Consider the following 22,017-nt stretch of genomic DNA (forward strand, 5'->3'; position numbering starts at 1 on the left):
CCCTGTCCTCAGCAGTCTCTGGGAGACTATACCTCTCCTTCAGCGCCATGCCCTGCAGAAAATCCCTCTCACGCCCGCCCCAACCCCCTTTATTTTCTCTCCATCTCACTCTCCCTCCCTCCCTCCACTCCCTCTCTTGTTTGCTGAGGAATCCTCTCTCATACTGCACCAAAAGAGGAGAGAAAGCCAGAGATGAGTAAGAGACAGAGAGGGGGGTGCAAAGAAAGAAAGGGAGGAAATAGGGCGTACATTACTACTGAATTTGCGTGCATGCAGGAGAATGTGTGTATTGTGCTTTCAGGCATTGCATTTTGCTCCTGTGTATATTTGCATGCATGTTATAGAAAGGCAGAAAGAAAGAGAGAGATGGAGAGTGTATATATCTTGCTGATGTCTCAGTTTTTTCATTTGCCCTTGTTTATCTACATTCAGGTCACTTTGCTCTTTGTTTCTTCCATATCAACCTCAAATATGAGCCAGAGATAAAGCAGTCCACACCAGAATTACTGGAACCCCTTTACACACACACACACACACACACATCATTCATATATATATATATATATATATATATATATATATATATATATATATATATACACACACACACATACATATATATATATATATGTATGTATATGTACAGTATCTCACAAAAGAGTACACCCCTCACATTTTTGTAAATATTTGATTATATCTTTTCATGTGACAACACTGAAGAAATGACACTGTGCTACAATGTAAAGTAGTGAGTGTACAGCTTGTGGAACAGTGTAAATTTGCTGTCCCCTCAAAATAACTCAACACACAGCCATTAATGTCTAAACCGCTGGCAACAAAAGTGAGTACACCCCTAAGTGAAAATGTCCAAATTGGGCCCAATTAGCCATTTTCCCTCCCCGGTGTCATGTGACTTGTTAGTGTTACAAGGTCTCAGGTGTGAATGGGGAGCAGGTGTGTTACATTTGGTGTCATCGCTCTCACACTCCCTCATACTGGTCACTGGAAGTTCAACATGGCACCTCATGGCAAAGAACTCTCTGAGGATCTGAAAAAAGAATTGTTGCTCTACATAAAGATGGCCTAGGCTATAAGAAGATTGCCAAGACCCTGACACAGCTGCAGCACGGTGGCCAAGACCATACAGCAGTTTAACAGGACAGGTTCCACTCAGAACAGGCCTCGCCATGGTCGACCAAAGAAGTTGAGTGCACGTGCTCAGCGTCATATCCAGAGGTTGTCTTTGGGAAATAGACGTATGAGTGCTGCCAGCATTGCTGCAGAGGTTGAAGGGGTGGGGGGTCAGCCTGTCAGTGCTCAGACCATACGCCACACACTGCATCAAATTGGTCTGCATGGCTGTCGTCCCAGAAGGAAGCCTCTTCTAAAGATGATGCACAAGAAAGCCCGCAAACAGTTTGCTGAAAAGAAAGCAGAATAAGGACATGGATTACTGGAACCATGTCCTGTGGTCTGATGCGACCAAGATAAACTTATTTGGTTCAGATGGTGTCAAGAGTGTGTGGCGACAACCAGGTGAGGAGTACAAAGAAGTACAAAGACAAGTGTGTCTTGCCTATAGTCAAGCATGGTGGTGGGAGTGTCATGGTCTGGGGCTGCATGAGTGCTGCCGGCACTGGGGAGCTACAGTTCATTGAGGGAACCATGAATGCCAACATGTACTGTGACATACTGAAGCAGAGCATGATAACGACCCCAAACACACCTCCAAGACGACCACTGCCTTGCTAAAGAAGCTGAGGGTGAAGGTGATGGACTGGCCAAGCATGTCTCCAGACCTAAACCCTATTGAGCATCTGTGGGGCATCCTCAAACGGAAGGTGGAGGAGCACAAGGTCTCTAACATCCACCAGCTCCGTGATGTCGTCATGGAGGAGTGGAAGAGGACTCCAGTGGCAACCTGTGAAGCTCTAGTGAACTCCATGCCCAAGAGGGTTAAGGCAGTGATGGAAAATAATGGTGGCCACACAAAATATTGACACTTTGGGCCCAATTTGGACATTTTCACTTAGGGGTGTACTCACTTTTGTTGCCAGCGGTTTAGACATTAATGGCTGTGTGTTGAGTTATTTTGAGGGGACAGCAAATTTACACTGTTCCACAAGCTGTACACTCACTACTTTACATTGTAGCACAATGTCATTTCTTCAGTGTTGTCACATTAAAAGATATAATCAAATATTTACAAAAATGTGAGGGGTGTACTCACTTTTGTGAGAGACTGTGTATATATATAGAGAGAGAGAGAGAGAGAGAGAGAGAGATGTACCGATAATAAATTTCTCAGCCGATACCGATAACCGATTATTAGGAGGAATTAGACTCAACGCCGCTTCACTGCCACAACGTCCTGTGTAAAATTTTAGCAGTGCAGAGTTTACAAACTGCAATTTTGTCATCATTCCACACAAGAGACATCTTCTTTACACACAGCACGAAATCTATGTGTTTTCCCACCCTCTTTTGATTGACAGGATATAATCGGCCCTGATCATCGGATGTCTTTAAACTATTGGCCGATAGCTGATAGCGGGGAAAACAGCACATCACTGCATCTCTAATATATATTTATTAGCACCCATGCATTTAATACTTTGTGCAACCAACATTTTTGCCAACATGACAGCACTGAGTCTTCTTCTATATTGCTTACTTGGATTAGAGAAATCAGAGCAAGGTATCTGAAAGCAATCCTCAATATGCAATCTTTCCAGATCTGTCAGGATCTTTCCTAGATCCTCTTTTGTGGACTCTTCTCTTCAGGTCACCTGTCAATAGGTCAAAAACTGATTCTGCAGTCATTGTGGTCAGGTTACAGCTCTCTTAATTATAGCCCCAACAATAGATATGGGCATTTTCAAAAATACAGCTATGATACATGGCCAAACTGTTTTAAGTATTTGCTGCCTCCAGAACAATAAAAACATGTTGTTATGTCGAGTACACCGAACAATTAAGTCGTGATCACGAGAAAACAAGAAAAAAAAACTACTAGGACTACTTTTTTTAGAGGAACACAGGGTTCTCTGTATATTTTATACAGTCACTGACAGAGTTCATTTTAAGTGAATTTCTGCTAAACATGTTTTACAGGAAAAAGTGTCAAAATTCTTGTCTGTAGTAATCATACATAAGCTACAGATGAAGTAGATAGATATTAAGTTGCAAAATCCTAGCGTATTCCTTTAATAAGCATTAACCTATGATAGATTCAAGGAACATACTGTATATTTTTAGGCACAAAAATATACACTACGGGAAAAAAACCCCAGATCAGAATTGTGTGGGCGTGCCAGATTGCTAAGTGATGGACAGAATACTCAATTTGCATTGTGCACTTTATTGCTACTGTGCTGTTACGCCACATCCAGCTGGTTTAAAAAGCTATTCATTATTACAGGATTGTATTGTAAGTAGCACTGTAACCGTGCAGAGGCGGCACGGTTTATACTTCTGCCTTAAAAATCTCTACTGTCCTCGCAATTAACTGCCTATTATCACACTGACAGCTCTGTAGTGGCTGATGGCTAATTAACCAGAGGTCCACAAGGCATAGACGTTCAGTAGTGATTGCTGAAGATCAATGTTATTACGTTGTACTCCTGTCTATTTCTGTTCCTTTTGTAGCTTTAAATAAAAAACTGTGTGGTAGAACTATAGGTGTTATTATAGACATCACCTCATACACATCCCTGTGTGAAATAAAAGCAAAAAAGTCATGATAGACCTCATTCGGGTTTGTACGGGGCATCATCTATTTCCAGTGTTGCTGTTAAGTTATCAAAACAGCTATAGATCAGAGGTATTTAACTAAAAATGTCTTGCTTACAAAGCCCCAGATAAGCAACAAACATGACTGAATGGTGACAAAAAGTCACCTTTTATTGTTTAAATTTATTCATTTAGAAGACGTTTTTATCCAAAGCGACTTACAAATGAGGAAATACCAGCAAAGCGATATATCAAGCGGAGAACAATACAAGTAGTGCTACCATGCAAGATTTATAATTGAGTTCTAGAGAAGTAGTGCGCGGAGTTGAGGTGTAAGAGCCAGAGTAAGTGCAGAATTTTTATTGAATTTTTTATTTATAAGGGGAGGGAGGGGCAAGTTAGGGGTTAGTTACGTGCTCATGGAAGAGGTGAGCCTTTAGCTGTTTTTTGAAGATAGTGACTGATTCTGTGGTCCGGATTGAGGTTGGAAGTTCATTCCACCACTGAGGGACAGTTAGTGTGAAGGTTCTGGTAGGGGACATCGTGCCTCGCTGAGTAGGCACTACAAGGTGCGGTTGTTAACCGATCGCAGGTTGTGTGAGGGAACATAAACCTCAAGGAGCGTGTTGACGTAGGGAGGTGCTGTTCCAGACAAGGTCTTGTACGTGAGCATCAAGGCCCTGAATTTGATGTGGGCAGCTACAGGAAGCCAGTGGAGGGAGACGAAGAGGGGTGTGATGTGGGTTCTTTTGGGCTGGTTGAAGACGAGGCGTGCTGCTGCATTCTGAATCATCTGAAGGGTTTTGATGGAGCTGGCTAGGAGGCCCGAGAGTAGTGTATTGCAATAGTCCTAAACTTAAGGATCTGATCCTTTGAGGAAGTGGTAGCTCAGTGGTTAAGATGTAAAATATCTGATCTTGGTCGTGAGTTCAAATCCTAGCACTGCCAAGCTGCCACTGCTGGACCCTTGAGCAAGGCCCTTAACCCTCAACTGCTCAGGTGTATAAATGAGATAATTGTAAGTCATTCTGGATAAAAGTGTCTGCCAAATGGCATAAATGTAAATGATTTATTTAAGCAATATCGCACAAGGAAGAGTGCGGTTATATTGAATACCGGCCGGCATGACTGTGATTCCACCGTAGGCACAGTACAACACGATTGTAAGTGTGTTATTGCTTTTCCACAACAGCTCTATTAATAAGAAATGAATATAATATGTAAGTAACTGACTTTTCAGACAGAATATGACAAAATATGTTGTTTCTTTTTGCTCCAGAGTGTTGTGTGTTGCCATGCCAACGCACAGACTGCCTGACAGCATTACTAGTAAGTATAATAATGGTTTCAGTGTAACAAACAATCGCTAGAATTCGAATTTTATGTACCGTACACATACAAGCGAAGTGATACAAACAGTGAAATGTCCCGGTTCTTTTGTACTAAAATATCAGCACTCTTAGAACACCGCTCGTCCAATCAAATCAGTGGACTGGAACTAACTGTTGTATAACCATGGCTATACACTAAATGCGATAATTTGAAATATGTTTGAAATATGTTTTTGTTTCGCAGTGGTGCTTCACATTAGCATTTTGGACTAACATCATGGACGCTGAAACGAGCTGCCTTCAGATAAATAATTTACATATATGCAAGTGATTGTATAATCTGAAATAGAGGATCTGCTACAGAAGCCGAGCTGGGTCATGCTTAGAAAACTGGACTCGCTGAACTATGGCTAGATTATTATTATAATTTTTTTCCATCGTCTGTCAGTTGATGACCCCTATTTTAGATAATAATAAGGTTTATAAAATAATAATAAAAATTTAACGTTAGTTGGTAGGAACAAAAAACTGTTCATGTTTATTGCATTGGATATGGCTAGAACTGTATCTGAGTTACTTTCCTCTGTATTAGCAGCCATAGTGTTACTGATACAGCTCCTTGGCTCTAGACCACTGAGTGACACTTCCTTAAGCTTTTATCTGCTCCAACATGGCACACTGTCCTCTCCATTTCTACATTATCAAGATGAAATTTGGTCACTCTTGTACAACCCTGTTTAAACCCTTCACCTTGCAGGTTCATAGCTGCAGTCAAATTTCTACAATATCTATAGTCGCGTGTAAATATTAGACTGCATTAGTACATATCGACTGCACACGCTGCTTAAGTTAGCATGCTCTAAACACACATTGTTAAAGCTATTTGGAATGCAAACCACCAAGCAGGAACTGGAGGGAAATTTGCCTGGACAGAGGACAGCGACGAATGCACTCTCTTCCACTGTGTCACAGATCCTTGCTTCAAGCTTGAGTTTCTTAGAGCAGCTTGATTTTTGGAATTTAACTGGTATAACAATTCAACGCACACTACGTAGGAACCCAAATTGAACTCACGAGCATTTGATTTGTACCTCGCTACATAGATTTAGCACTGCATTACGGCATTATATTCCTAGGTAATATAGTGTAGAATATTCAAAATGTTGATGATTTCTATAGCAGATTGGAAGATCAACTACTTCTGAGGTAAGTAGGAGACGGTGTAAAGTTCATTTAATGCCAATTTCCATTTCCTGTGCTTATCCTCAGGGTTAAACTCGAAAGGGCAGATGTGTGTGAGTCAGACAGGCCAAAGTTCGTCCTCTACAAGGAGAGTGTCACCTGAGGCACAGGTACAGTAAACATACAGTGACACTTACACGGAGATAGTACCTGACCCGACCTTGCGACCCAATGACCTGACACAGCTCGGAAGATACAGCTTGAGAAAAAAAAATGTTGTTTATCTGCTAAGACATGTTGCCGTTTATTAAAATTGAGTCAAATGCTACACAGAAAAAGTGCAGAATGCATAAAATAAAATGTAAAAACTGGAAATCCAAGTCAAGTGGGTTTTTATTGTCGTTACTCTATATAGCTTGTATACATTGGAACGTCATTTCTGCAGGACCGTGGTGCAATATATAACAGTACACAAGACCACATAGAGTGCAAGACAATAAATACACAGGACAATGAATACACAGAACAATTTACACAGGACATGGACTGTAAAATTATTGAGCAGTGTAGCAGCAATAACTGTGTCAGGTCAACACCGGAATCAACAAGAAAGTCCGTTTCCCAGAACACATCGCGGCCTACAAATATGGCCGCCATGGCCTACACTTCCCGACACCCACAGACTTTGTCACGTTCACATTGGCTGCATCCGAAATCACGTACTGTGACAGCGCCTACTGCATTCGATTCAGTACCTACTGCTCGACCGTTGATACACCACGTACTGATCAGTATAAGTGTGTAGTATGAATAAAATCTGGACATACTACAGAGCCGACGTGCTGACTTATGGCATCTTTTATTCTGAAAGCATTTCAAGCTAATGACTGCAGCTAATGATTTAGTTAGCTTACGTGTAACCGTTAATTCTTGCTTGTATACAAACAACGTAAAACAGAGTGACACTGTAAATAAATACAGATACAGAACTGTCTGGAATATCAACATTTCTCTCAGATATGTTGATAAAATGACTCTAAATGACTAAAATTGCACTGTAAATTACACTTAGCACCAATTGCTAACCAAACATCCATGACACCTTATGAATGTAGAATAGCAAGCACTAGTGTTAAAAATTAACACATAAATAAATAAATAAATAATCAAGTAGTTAAAGGTTGTAAGAAGTTACTGTTAGTTGAGAGAAGAACTATGAAAATAGGCTTTTTGACACACCTTTTGACACACACACACACACACAAACACACACACACACACACACACACACACACACACACAGCCTTACAGTATATGCTTAAGGGTTATGATTGTTTTATAAGGACAATGAATGCTTCATATAGATGTAAGTCTTCATGTCACTGGGCCAGTGTTAGCATGGCGGCGTGTGAGCATGCGAGAGTGCGCTGGTAGTGGTAACACTTTTACAGCAGACTGTAGTGCCAGGGCACACGGTGTAGCAGTGTCCTGATTCCAGCTGGCCAGAAACAATACGCCTCTCACTCCCAGTGTGCCATTCTTCCCTGGATCACTCACCCAGGATCGGCAGTGCTGTGCCATGCTAGCTCAGTGTGCGTGCAAAGCTGTGGCGACTCTTTGCATTTGCATCAGTTGCTTTGTCCGTGTATGTGTGTATGTTTGTGTGTGTGTGTGTGTGTGTGTTCATGCATTTTGTGTGTTATGGAGTTAATGAATGTCCTTTTTGTTTGTCCTGTGATTATCACTATAATCATATGAGTGCCACTGAACGTGTATGTGCATATTAAAGATGATGTATGAGCTTTAGGTGACATGAAGTAGTTTAAGGGCAGAGTGTGTGTGTGTGTGTGTGTGTGTGTGTGTGTGTGTGTGTTGGGGGGGTGTTGTGCGGGTGCTGTGCGGGTGTGGATAAGGTCTCTGTTTACACTGTGTTACTGCTCTTTCTCTCTCGGTCATGTGAGCTCGCGATCAAACCTTGGACTCCAGCAAGCCTGCTTCAGTTACTCTTTAACAACATGGTGGCACTCGGACTTTACGCCAGAGCTGAAGAGAAATTCCATGTGTTTATGTTGTACGCAGTTGTTAAATCCTATTCGGTATTTCGCCTCAAAGCTGAAGCAAGTGGTGTTGTTTGCATTTGTCATTTTTTTCATGGTCATCATGGTGTCAAACACAGTTCAGTAGCTGCTGCTTCTGGCCACATGACTTATCTCTTTATTGATCTGTGTGGTGGCCACTGTGACAACCGGTAGACACTAAGTGTTAGAAACCCTTATTGTGTTGTGCTTGTAAGGTGCAGTGTGGCAGTTAAAGATGTTATTTTAAAAAAAGAATTCAGCCCAAAATAAAATTTCCATAGCGTTTCCATTTACCACACAATTAGCCAAGACACTTCTTTAGCTTTGCACTGGAGCTATGAGGATAACGTGGCTAACAAGTAAGAGAAGCTGACGTGATGCTATCATCACCGATTTTTGGCTCAATAATACCATTTATACATAGTGTCATAAAACATCAGAATAAACATGTAATAAAAAGATAAAACACACAAATTACATTGAAACTATATTATCAAACATATCTCCACCATTAAACATTCTGTCCTTTTGGCCTTTTTTTATGGATAGAAATGTGTCACATACTGTTATGATTTATAATCCTACTATCTGGTGTTACCTTTGGAGTCTGGTTCCTAGGATGAGCACAGGACAGTCTTTATGATTACAGCAATAGGTCTTGGAACATCTCTTACTACTACGTTCCTTGCTACGTTCCTCGCCTTTGTCTTTCTCATTGGGGATCTAAATCTACATCCGGATTTCAAGCAGATTTCTGATAATGTCACGTTGTTAAAAGCACTGTACAAATTAAATTGAATTGAACTAAGTATGAGCAGAAAAACATCTCAGAACGCACAACACATCAAACCTTCAGGTGGATGTGTGACAAAAGCAGAAGACCACATCAGGTTCCACTCCTGTCAGCCAAGAACAGGAATCTGAAGGTATGATGGGCAAAGACCCAAACTATCATGGGCAAAGATCCAAACTAGACTGTAAACAGACCAGGCGATTTTATTTTTTTCATCTTCAACTGTCTAGTTTGGGGGAGTATCCGCCCATAATAGCCTCAGATTCCTATTCTTGGCTGACATGAGTGGAACCTGATGTGGTCTTCTGCTGTTCCAAATCCACCACAAGGTTCAATGCTTTCATCACAACGTTACACCACAAGGTTCAGTGTTTTCACCACAAGGTTCCACCACAAGGCTCAATGTTTGCTGAGCTGCTGAGATGCTTTTCTGCTCACCACACTGGTAATGCGTGATTATATAAGTTACTACTATATATCCTTTCCTGGCAGCTCAAACCAATCTAGCCATTTTCCTCTGACCTCTCATATCAACAAGGCGTTTCCATCCACAGAAATGTCACTCAACGTTTTTTTTCCACCCACACCATTCTGTGTAAACACTAGAGACCGCTGCATGTGAAAGTCCCAGGAGATCAGCAGTTTCTGAAATGCTCAAACCAAATCCATCTGGCACAGAGATCACATTTTTCCACATTCTGATGTTTGATGTGAACAATAACTGAAGCTCTTGACCTGTGTCTGCATGATTTTATACATTGTGCTTGTAAGTAAGTTGTTGAGTTCGTAGTACAGGTACACCCTACGTAAACATCATGGTCGTGTAACCTAATAACGATCAAGCATGCCAAAAGACCTACAACAAGCTCTTAATAAACGTCGAATATTGTATACGCAAATTAGGCGTATGTAGTCTGACAACCAGTGCCTACATCGTGAAGACACTCCCATCTCTGGAGTACTATTTGGATTGGATAAGATTTCGGGACTTATTATCTGATCATTTGAATGATTAAGTTGTTGTCATGTGGATGCACAAGCTCACGCATATGTGTGTGGGAGTATTTCAATCTGGCTGATCATTGATCTGTGTCCGTTTAAGATGAAAGAGGCACAGTCATTCTTTTCCTTTTTTTCCCAGTACTAAATTTGTATTTACATGCAAATACAAAAGAGCAAGGAGATCTAGTCTCCTGTGTTACTGGGTAAGCAGCAGTAGCACCTGATGACCCACATGTCCTCTTTCCCACAGGGTCAGAAACCAAAAACCTCGAAACGACTATGGTTTATCAGAGTATCGGAGCAGACATCAGCGAGAGCCGACAGTGAGTCACTGATTCTACCCAGAGTGCAAACAATCATCTTTGGGCCTTTTACAATCAGTCCTGTCTGAGAAACCTCACCACTGGGTCTGAGTAATGTCATACAGAGAAAGGATTGCATTTGTTACTTATTAATAGTGCACCATAAAAGCAATTGGGATGAATTCTCAGCAATGTGTGAGCAATAAAGAAGGTTTGTAAGCTTTTACACTGAACGTGTCCATGTCTATGACACACTTCATGATTAGCATTATAATGTTTCTGTGCAAAAGGTCATCTTTGCGTCCTATTAAATACTCCACACAATTTGATCTCATTGTAACATAAGACTCCACCATACTAAAGAAAGGATGACTAGAGAAGGAATGTAACTGAATATGAATATATTATTTGGAATGGACAGAAATCGTGCTGTAATTTAAATAGTATACTGTATAAAATTGCAAGCAGAATAATGTAGAGAAAACTGGATGGCTAACATTGCTAATGGTTATATAATGGGTATTTGAGTAATGCTATATAATACATGTAAAGGAAATGTAACTTTTAAACAGTACTTGCACATGTAACGTCTTGACAGAAGACTTAAACAAGATGTCATTACAGAAAAACCTGGCACACCGTCATTTTTTTAGATTTGCATTTTTTTTATGAATATGTTTACATTATATATGTATATAATGACATCAGCTATTTAGAGCTATAATATGTAAATCTATTCTTATAACACTGTAGCAGCAGTGCAATACTTTTAAATGGGCATATTAAAAGGAGAGCTCTTGGGTCTGACTGGTTTATAGAAATATGTTAAATAAATAAATAAATAATTTAAAAAAAAATTTTTTTCAAACATACCATATTACAAGGCATGCCATTTTTTCATACCCTGTATATTATGATATGAATGCATTCTGTGATATTGTGTAAGGACACACCCCTGGTTTTTATGCTTTAGTGGTCACCCTCTAGCCTGGTGACCACAGTGCCTTTGGAAATCACTGACCCTGAAGCTTTTTCACTCATACACACCCTCTCTCCCTCTCTCTCTCTCTCTCTCTCTCTCTCACACACACACACACACACACACACACACTCCCTTGGTATGTTTTGTCTCCCATCAATAGAAGGTCCATTCTATGTAACTCATGTTCTCTCCATCCATCGGTCAATCGCTCCTCCCTTCCCCCACTGCTGTCAGTATGAACCCAATTCTGTCATAGAAGTGCGATAAAGGGGTCATTGTTGCTATGCTGCTGTTGCCAGCCTCAGAATATGTACTTCAATCGCTCTCTCTCCCATCTGCTCTATCCCTCTCTTGTTGCACTGTACCTGCTAAACCTGTACCTGAGGCATGCGTGGTTGTGGTTAATCAGACCAAGAATTTAAAACTTTAATCCTACCACCTGAGTACTGCCCATGCCAGAACACACCTTCACCTTACAAGCCTGTAGTGACATTTGCAGCCAATCAGTAGCATTGTTGGTTTTACCAGTCCTAAAAATGGTAACACGTCACAGGAGAATGGCCAGACTGGTTCGACCTGACAGGAAGACTATGGTAACTCTAATAACCACTCTTTACAACTGTGCTGAGCAGAAAAGCATCTCAAAGAATACACAACACATTACCTGGGGGTGGACGGGCTACAACAGCAGAAGTCAGCCTCTACTGTCAGCCAAGAACTGGATAGTTGAAGATTAGAAAGAACATCACCTGGTCTTTTCCCATCTTCAGCTGCACAGGTTCAGTGAGCATGTGCACACTGTAGCCTTCCTGTTTTCAGCTGACAGGAATGAGGAGTGGAACCCAGTGTGGTTTGCTGCTGTTGTAGCACATCTGTCTCATAGTTCGGCATATTGTGCATTCTGAGATGCTTTTCTGCTCATCACGGCTGTAAAGAGTAGTTATTTGCGTTACTATAACCTTCCTGTCAGTCTGGTCATTCTCCTCTGACTTCTTTTTTTTTCTGCCTGCAAAACTGACACTCAAAATCACAGATTTGTCTGATATAACTTTAAAATGACATTGATTAAGCCTCAGACATCTTTATCTAACGCTGATATTGAATGCGTAAATGCATCCTCTTCAAAATCAGTATCTTCCACTCTTCATTTTTCTCTTTATGAATCCCTTATCTGAATCAAAAGTCGGAAACACCTATGCACTCAAACGTGAAATAAAATTTATAGAAAACATTAATCTCTTAACAAAGTCACCTGTTGACCCATTGTTTTATAGCAACACCATTACAGCATTTACACAAGTATTTTCCTATGCTTAGGGGTCCTCCTGGTCTTCCTCAGCATATGGGAGTCTAAATAAGATTAATAGAAAATGACAGCCGATAAAATCAGCTTTTCTGTTCCTCCACAGTGATATAACATTTATTTTACCCTGTTAATCTCTTAACGTGATCCGTTAATGTGATTGAGCTATGAATTATTACAGAAGTTCTAAAAGGCTATGGCTTCGTGTTTTATTTACACGAGAAACTATTCGATTACTTTGTGATTTTAAGTTATTTATGCCATTATCAAAAGATCACCATTATTGCATTCCAAGATAAAAGGGTCATTTTCTTTAGATCTTGACATCAGTCAAAAACAACAGGATCATTTTCTAGAGATCTTGACGTCAATCTACGCCTGCATTTAAGTAAGGTAAATGTCAACTGTCAAGTCTGTTTTAATATTGTTCCACTTTTTAGTTCAACATGGTTTAAAAAAGGTTAACTATGATGTGAATAGAAGATAAGGGTTAAAACTGGATTCTGCACTCCTGCTGGCTTAAGCATGTGTCTGACAACAGTGTACAGTCACGTGTGCTGGCCACTGGCTGTCACTCCTACAGGATTCTGGTAACCGTCTGCCTCAGGAGTGTATCAGGGAACGTGATCAGGTGGTGTAGCATTACCCTGCGCTGAGTCACCCCTCAAATTGATCCTCATGCCCTGACTGAGGTGGATCGCTTTTGTTTTTGGAAGCAGGTAACTAAAGTCTGGAGTGAGTTCAGCTCAGGATGAGACATGGACTGACCAGTGTGCACAGCCTATCAGATCACAAAAGGCCTAGTGACATCACTCGAAAGGAGGTCACAGTAATCAGATTATCCAAGTTCCACAGAGCAGGTTTTCAAGTGTCTTAAAATTAGCCACCACAGGCAATATTTATGAACACTGTCATTTTCACTCAACTGCCTTTGCCTCAGGGCGTACCATGAATAATAAAGAGCAGCTGAGTCATTATGTACAATTGTCTCAGGTTGACATGTTATCATAAGTCGAGTGTTGTGTCCTGCATGACTCACTGACTGCTGAGGTGACAGGTAACACTGCTGAATGACCCACAATTATATATGTACTTCTTTTTCTATTTTATTTTATATAATCACAGGCAGTAAAGCACGCAACAAGTTGGATTTAAAGGAACAACACAATGGCCACATTCCTACTTTCTGAAAGGTTTCAGCGGAGGGGGGCTGATTACTGTGTAACAGTGGTTTGCTGGGAAGAGGCTGCAGGGCTTGGGTTTGTCCTGCACCACCTCAGTGGCTTTGCCAAGTGTGACTGGAGTTTGAAGAGGATATCTGAGCTGTAAGCACCTGGATAATGAGCTGAAGTAATTCTACACGCTCACAGTCTAATGTCTAATACCCCCAAACCCCTGAATCTCACCACCACCACCACCACCACCTCATACAAACAGGGGCAACGTAAAAGAGCATCCCATTTGTCCCCAAGCACCCATCTTGGAGAAGATAAGGACTATAGGACTTAAGCTTCTCTCTGGCTCCTGAGTAGCAGGCGTATATATATATATATATATATATATATATATATATATATATATATGTGTGTGTGTGTGTGTGTGTGTCTGTGTGTGTCTGTGTGGCCAACACTCCAACATCTGCAAGTACGTTTTAAAACAGCAAGTAGCACAATGGACCAAAAATAGCCCCAGCTCCCCTTCAGCAGAAGAGGATGACAGCAGGAAGTATGAGAAGAGTGAGTATTCAAGGCAAAGAAAATGCCCCTGATGCTTCAAAACATTCTCTGTGCTCAGTGCATCAGTGTCACCTGGACGTATTTACACTAGGGGTGTAAAGCAATGACATTATCTGTATGCGGATCTGTATCTGTGTCTGTTTAGTGTTTCAAATATCCATAGATGAAAGATGTATGGCAGCACTATCAGCATGATGTGTGAACTCTGGCTCTGACAGTTCCTCAACCATAGCCACATTACTCAAGTTCATAATAACTAGTGATGTGCGTGGGACTGTGTTTTAATCCCACTTGCGCAGTTATTATTTTGGTTTGTACCTCCCTGCAACATTTAAAGAAATGTTGCTGGTTCTATTTCCCAAAATACAAACGATATAGTAGCCTAATTTAAACTGGCATGTCCCAAACCAGGCAGTTACTAAGGGTGAATGATGAATATTAATGAGAGTGCTCTTGGTTGATCCTACAAGCTCCATATCTGACCAATCGCTCATGCCCGCACGAAAGTAAAATACTCCCGCTTGCACAATTTTTTGTTTTTTTTGCATCCTACAGATCCCAGTCCCAATACACGATCTCTAGTCTCCACCAGATACTCTGTGAACATTTCTTGAAAGCTTCCTAAAAAAAATCCAGAATATTCCTATAGTCACACACACTGTATATCCTTCATATAAATAAAACGATTTATTGTGTTGACAGTAATCATTTCTGTATATCATATACAGTATGTACCTATTGTAAATATGGCGCTTTGAAATACCATCAAATGGAGGCTGTTCCATTTGGAAGGTCATGGGAATATAGTTTTCATTTATTTTTTGGCCTATTTGAAGGCACTATTACATCTGTTCTTTGTAAACGCAATCCCATAATTCTGTTTTCCAGGTAAGGGTTGCATGAAGGTTTATAAACCATGGTGGACAGAGTTGTGACTGTGATTGAGAAATATTAACACAAATTTAAATGAACCTTTTTTCATAGTAGTATTGTAGTAGTAGTATCTGATTTCAAAAGTCATTGCTATAAAGTCATTAAATTTAGCTAGCGAATAAAAACGCAAACTCACAGCTGACTAAAAGTCATCTAGCTAGTTGGTGTTTGCTAGCTAGCTAGCTAGCAAGCAATACAAGCGCTAACATTAACCCTGTTTAGTACTGAAGTTGATTCCAGAATGTGATACCTACTAAGGTTCCTGTTAGTTCTAAGAATAGTGAGCTAGCTAACTCAACGAGTCTAGGTTGCTAGCTCAACACTAGCTCAACCTAATATGTCAATTTTAGAAATGTAACTTAGTCTATTAGCACAGCATACACTCACACAATGTTCACTTGCTAACTCTTGCTTACAGCATTGCATCAGAAAAGACAATTCTCCCTAAAAATTGGTACTGATCCACTTTCCTCTGGACTGGTGCATTTTTAATGTGCGCTATCCAGCAATAAGCTGTCCCTCTGTGGATTGCAACTGGCAGGTAGACCCATGCAAATTAATCAACACACCTGCAACTATGACAATGCGGGAAATAGGATAAGTTCCACAATATGAGTGAATTTAGGAAAGAAATACACAAATCACACCATCACCCAATGCAATAATATAATCAAGAATGACCTCTAAAGAGTGCTCTATAGCACACACTGTGAGGAAACACATGAAGATGGCATTGGTATATGCATTATCAATATGAAAGTGTACTCACTGTTATTGGACTTCAAATCCCTGTGGATAACAGGCACGAAGGTCTGGTTGTGCAGGTAGTCCATGCCAGTAGCAATCTGCACTGCCCAGTTAACCAGAACCCGGGGAGGAACCTTCTTCCCCGCGAGTGCCCGGTTTAGTGCCCCGCCACGAGCGTATTCCATTACCAAGCAAAGATTAGGCTCTTTTAAGCAGACGCCCTTCAGTGCAATGATGTTGGGGTGCCTGAGCATCCAGAAGAGACGTGCCTCCTGCCGCACACTCTCCGCCGTGGCGCTGATGTCCTCATCGGGGTCCTGGCGTGCTGCTTTCACAGCCACCTCCTCCTCCCTCCACAAGCCTTTATACACTTTCCCAAAGCCTCCTGCTCCTATAACCTCGTCCAGGAACAGCTCTGAGAAGTCGATCTCCAGAGGACTATCACCACCCACCAGTAAACCTCCAGTGGGCAGCGTGGTGTCACTTCGCGTCACATAGTTGCTGGGGAAGATGCCCACCTTGTCTTGGATCTTACCAGTCCACCAGCCTTCATCTCCAGACACCTTTGAATCCTTGGAAAGCACCTCCAGTAGATCCCCGCGCCTTAGGGTCAACTCCTCCTCAGTCGCTGCTTCATAGTCAAATACGGCCGTCCAGTAGGGGTTGGAGGCTCCGTGATGCTGGTGGATGTGAGATTCAGGGGAGCTGCCCAAGGACGACAGGGTGGAGGAGTTCCAGCTGCTGCCGTTCTCTGCATGAGTGAGGCAGGGACTCTGATTCGTGTTTGGTAGCACGATGGAGGGGGGTGGTGCTCCACAGGAACCTCCACACCCAGTGCAGGGTAGTGGGGTGGCATTTCCTCCACTACCCATACTGCTTAATGCTGAATTTGGGTCCATCTCCAAACTAACCGAGTCAGCGGTGGGGTTTCAATAGCTGGGGGAGAACCTCGGTCAACTCATGCACAAAATCCATGCAGAACACATCAACCAAATTCAGGCCTTTTTAACTGGAGGGATGTCTTAATCAACTGAAGTGCCAAAGCACTACTCTTATGTGCTGAAAAGCTATATTTGAGCAGAATTACAGTCTCTGTGTACTTGCATTTATAAAGGCACTTTCAAACAGGTGTCTGAAAACACTGTGACTTCATTTTCAAAGGTTAAAATTAAACAGCATGAAGTCATGTGTTTTGAGTCTGACGAATGGCGAGGAAAATTATAAATGATCATCTAGGAGTTTGGGTGCTTCATTCAGCACCAAGGATGCATGAAATGGGTTTTCTTGGTTTCCACTGGAGCTGGGGAACATCACAGGGCCTGCATTTCGTGCATCTCGTCTATCCTATTACTTGACATGATATGATATGCTTTCCTAGCATTAACGCAGTCATTCATTCTGATCATACATACCTATCACAAGCAACCAAGGTATGCGATTATATGGATTTTAATCCTACTATGACTATCTCAGATCACATACAGCACCTTCTCCTTCCTTCTTATTAGACAGTCATTCTTGTATGCTTCCATTCTGCACATCCTTAAAGGCTCAAGTCTAAGTCATGATCATGTAAACCATTTTAAAGTCCATTTCTTTGCTTTGGGTCCACAGCTAGAGTTAAGAGTCTACAGGTCGGGCATTAATTCATTTACCTGTTTATGTAAATAGGCTGCAGGTCCATCCACATTCAAGCCAGGGAAGCATCATGCAGTTTTCTAACCCTCTACACAACTCCACCTTATTTATCTTGCATATGAACTGCATAGATGCCTGCACAGACCATGTCCTCTTTTTCATCGTGGCATGGCTGTCCTTATTGTCACCATGCAGTTATTTCTAAAGAGGCATATTACTGTTCTATAGAAGTAGCCACTTGTATGTGGTGTATCGCTCTTGGGGGGCTATTAATATCGCTCGAATGTGAAATTATTGCGCTTCTGATTCCATGTAATAGGTCGAGGATGATGAAATCTGACCTGATGATGGTGATGATGATGGTGATGATAGAGAAGCTGCAACCCGACGCATCCTTCCACCATCTTATAATAATAATAATAATAATAATAATAATAATAATAATAATAAAAAACCTCCTGTTGTTTTATTTGTAATCCACAATCCTCGGGTTAAAAGCCAGTATTATGTTAATCCATATATCCATGTTTATGGTTGCTGGGTTTCTTTTCCAGTCCATCATCAGTACAGCAGCCTCGGGCGTGACATTATGACGCTTTATTTTTCATTCCTGTACCGGAATCAGGCCTCTTTCCTCTTCCGCAGTCTGATCCGAACGTCTCCTTATTGTATTTCTCTTGCTGTCAAGCACAGCCCGTGTATTGCGTGTCCATGGATCGGACTGTCAGTTCAAGCAGACTTTGTATCCAGATACACCGGCTGAACAGGAGAGGGGGTGGAGTCGAGTGCATTGTGGGTAGTGTAGTTTATTCTCGTGACACGCGCACTGTAAATAATGAGTGCTGGTGGCAAATGGCGCTTTTGCTCAGCAAGCATGTTTTGTTTTGTGTAATGATTTCATTAGTCTAGATCAGTGGTTCTTTTTTTTTTTTTTTTACTATAAAATAAATTCCTGAAATGGATTTATTTCCTGAACATTTTTTTTTTTTTTGCATTTGTTAAATTATTAATTTTTTTTCAGAGCTAACTATTCCTGAACTTTCCATCGATAGAACACATTAGGACTGAGTTTACTTTGGTGCTTGGACCCTTTAATATAATAACTTTGATAATGCGGGTTGTGATTTCCGACACTCTAACCAAATGAAAATATATAAAAGCACTGAGCCAGGGTTGTGCTTAACAGACCCCAGTTTGAGACGCACTGGTCTAGATAAAATGACCTGGAGCGGCAGTCAGAAATGAGACTGGTCCTCATTACCATCATGCAAATATTTCAGTCAAGTTTACTTAAATGATATACAAATATATTATATATGTACAAAAATATATTGAAATATGAAAAAAGAAAAAGAAAATACCTTTTCCAGATTGTTTTTTTTAATGATTTGTGGACATTCTTCTGTGTTAGAATAGTATTTAATAAATACATTGTTTAACCTTTTAATATTTTATATGTAGAGCACCCTAACGGTTATGGACTCAAAGTAAAACAGCTTATTATTATTATTAATTATCATTATTATAATTAAAAATATATATTTATTTATTTGTCTGTTTATTATTATTATTATTATTATTATTATTATTATTATTATTATTCATCCATCCATTTTCTGTACTGTTTATCCTACACAAGGCCGTGGGGAGCCTGGAGCCTATCCCAAGAAACTCAGAGCACAAGGCGGGGGACACCCTGGATGGGGTGCCAACCCATTACAGAGCACAATCACACACACACACACACTACGGACAATTTAGAGATGCCAATCAACATACAACGCATGTCTTTGGACTGAGGGAGGAAACTGGAATACCTGGAGGAAACCCCCAAGGCATGGGGAGAACTTGCAAACTCTGCACACACAAGGCGGAGGTGGGAATCAAACCCCCAGCCACGGAGGTGCGAGTCAAACATGCTACCCACTATGCCAGAAAATCTTATTTTTATTATAATTTTATCATTGTACGTTATTATTTGTTATAATAATAAATAAATTATAGAAGATGTATTATTATTATTATTATTATTATTATTTCATTTACCTTTTGTAACTGCTTTATCCTGGCTAGGGTTGCAATGGACATGAGCCTGGGAACATGGGAACACTATTATTAGTATTGTTGTTGTTAATAATAATAATAATAATAATAATAATAATAATTATTATTATTATTATTATTATTATTATTATTATTATTATTATTAATAATAATAATAATAATAATAATAATTGTTTATTTGTTTATTAATTTAACAGTGTGAACTGTTTTCTAGTAAATTAGCTGGGTTTAAAATCCCTAAATAGGCTGTCACTGCAAACTGGCGACCCAGATGTACTGCAAATCAGTAGTGATGGCAGTTTGGGCCATTGATATCACAGATTGTTTCTTTTTTCAGATTCAGTTTAGATGCTGATTACCTTGTTATTATTGTTTTGCTATCATTGTATCTATTCTAGTTATATGCCTTTGATTATACCTTACTTCATTCAGTCATTCATTCATTCATCTTCAGTAACTTTATCCTGTTCAGGATTGTGGTGTATCAGGGGCCTGTCCTGGGCACCAGGGACCCTGCAGCTGTAAGGCACCACAATGCTGTCCAATGTTAACAATGTACTTTTTTTTTTCTAGATCAGAGGTTCTTTGCCCGAAGGAATCCCTGTCTTACACAGTTTAAAGTTTTCTCTACTGCTGACCAATGTTCCTCCATGTGGCTCAATGTGGCTTTCATAAAATAAGAAAAGCTTGATGCTGTTATGAGAGTCAAGTGCAGGGGTGGGCAATCTTATCCAGAAAGGGCCGGTGTGGGTGCAGGTTTTCATTCCAACCAAGCAGAAGCCACACCTGAATCTATTGAAAGCCAAGATCAACTGATTAAACAGGTGGAATCAGGTGTGCCTCCTGCTCGGTTACGATGAAAACCTGCACCCACACTGGCCCTTTCCGGATAAGATTGTCCAACCCTTGTCAAGTGTATCCGTGGCTGGTCCGAAATACAATGCAACAATCTGTCTGATGCTCCATTTGACCAACTTTTTTATGCACATTTTCTGTCTGGATCTTTTTTCTGCTCGGGAGCATCATCAGAAGTGGACTCTCGGGAACTGTTTTCATCAGGGGCAGGTTATGAATGTCAGTGTATTTGCATGCCAGTGTTTACCAGGAGCAGCTCATTTGTATGCAATAAATGTTTCTCACGAATGTTGACTTAAGTGTCTGTGCAAATATAATCCACCTAAAATGTGTTGTTGAAACAAGCTTACTGACAGGCTTCAGGAACTACTGAACAACATTACATTGCTGACATATTTGGTTTCTTCTTGAAATTCTGTGTTACCTTATTGGCAAGAAAACAATAACGTTATCACTCCATTATTTTACTGGTACCAGCAGATGAGGAATGAACTCGTACAATTACAATTTTCATGAAAGAATGCAACAAAATTAATTCCCACTCTGAAAATGAGCCTGGGAAGTCAAACTTCAGCTAATACTGCCCCCTTGTGACACCAGACAAGGAGCCATTTTGGATGTGATGGGTGACAGTTTCATGTTAGACTTATGACAAGGCCTTGTGTTGTCCAATTGACCATATTGGCTTTCTCTAGTATAATCCAGTGTCTGGATGTTGAGCGACCTGGGAATACGTATTATATGATGGAATTGGGAAGGAAGTTGAAGTGCCTGAAGTTCTCTCCACCACTTTCTGGCTCAAGGATAACTGCCTCTAGTGGACAGGGGTGAGGATGCAGGACAGGTAATGATGCAGCATATTTTGTGATCAGCACTTAACTTCCATCCTACTGGCCTTTTGGGAGCAGAAGCCATAGAGAGAGAAGTGCTGCGATGGCTGAGATGAGATGGCTGTGGCTTTTATGGACAGGAAGTTCAGTTGGCTGAGTAATCTCTATTCACATGATAATGTGGAAAGGATTGGTGCAGAGGAATTCAAATGGTTTGATCAATACACAAGTAGCGTTCCAGTGAAAATGTTCAAAATATCAAACTTTATCATTACCATAACATGCAATACCATCATATCTGTACCACAGAACTGCATAACATTACATTAGATAATGAATTGATGAATACATAATTCATTCATTGATTAATAGAATTGTGAAAGTATATGCAATGCCCTATGTGACCTCGAGTAAAGAGACAAACTGCTGGTGCCATTTGCTAGCACACAAAAATCTAAATAAAAAACAGATAGAAAACGTGATTATCATACACCTATTGTCAGTGAAGT

At 40.6% G+C, this 22,017-nt stretch overlaps 1 protein-coding gene across 1 annotated transcript in view; it reads right to left on the minus strand.

Annotated features, from left to right (window-relative positions):
* map3k10 (mitogen-activated protein kinase kinase kinase 10) overlaps positions 1 to 17,184 on the minus strand; it is a 36,814-nt gene extending 19,630 nt beyond the window's left edge. Inside the window, exon 1 of the mRNA XM_053622696.1 lies at positions 16,144 to 17,184. Within this exon, the coding sequence (XP_053478671.1) occupies positions 16,144 to 17,020 (877 nt within the window). The 5' untranslated portion in view covers positions 17,021 to 17,184. The remainder of the gene's footprint in view (positions 1 to 16,143) is intronic.
* Between the last annotated feature and the right edge of the window lie 4,833 nt (positions 17,185 to 22,017).

Source organism: Ictalurus furcatus, chromosome 4 (assembly GCF_023375685.1).
Source record: "Ictalurus furcatus strain D&B chromosome 4, Billie_1.0, whole genome shotgun sequence".
NCBI lineage: Eukaryota > Metazoa > Chordata > Actinopteri > Siluriformes > Ictaluridae > Ictalurus > Ictalurus furcatus.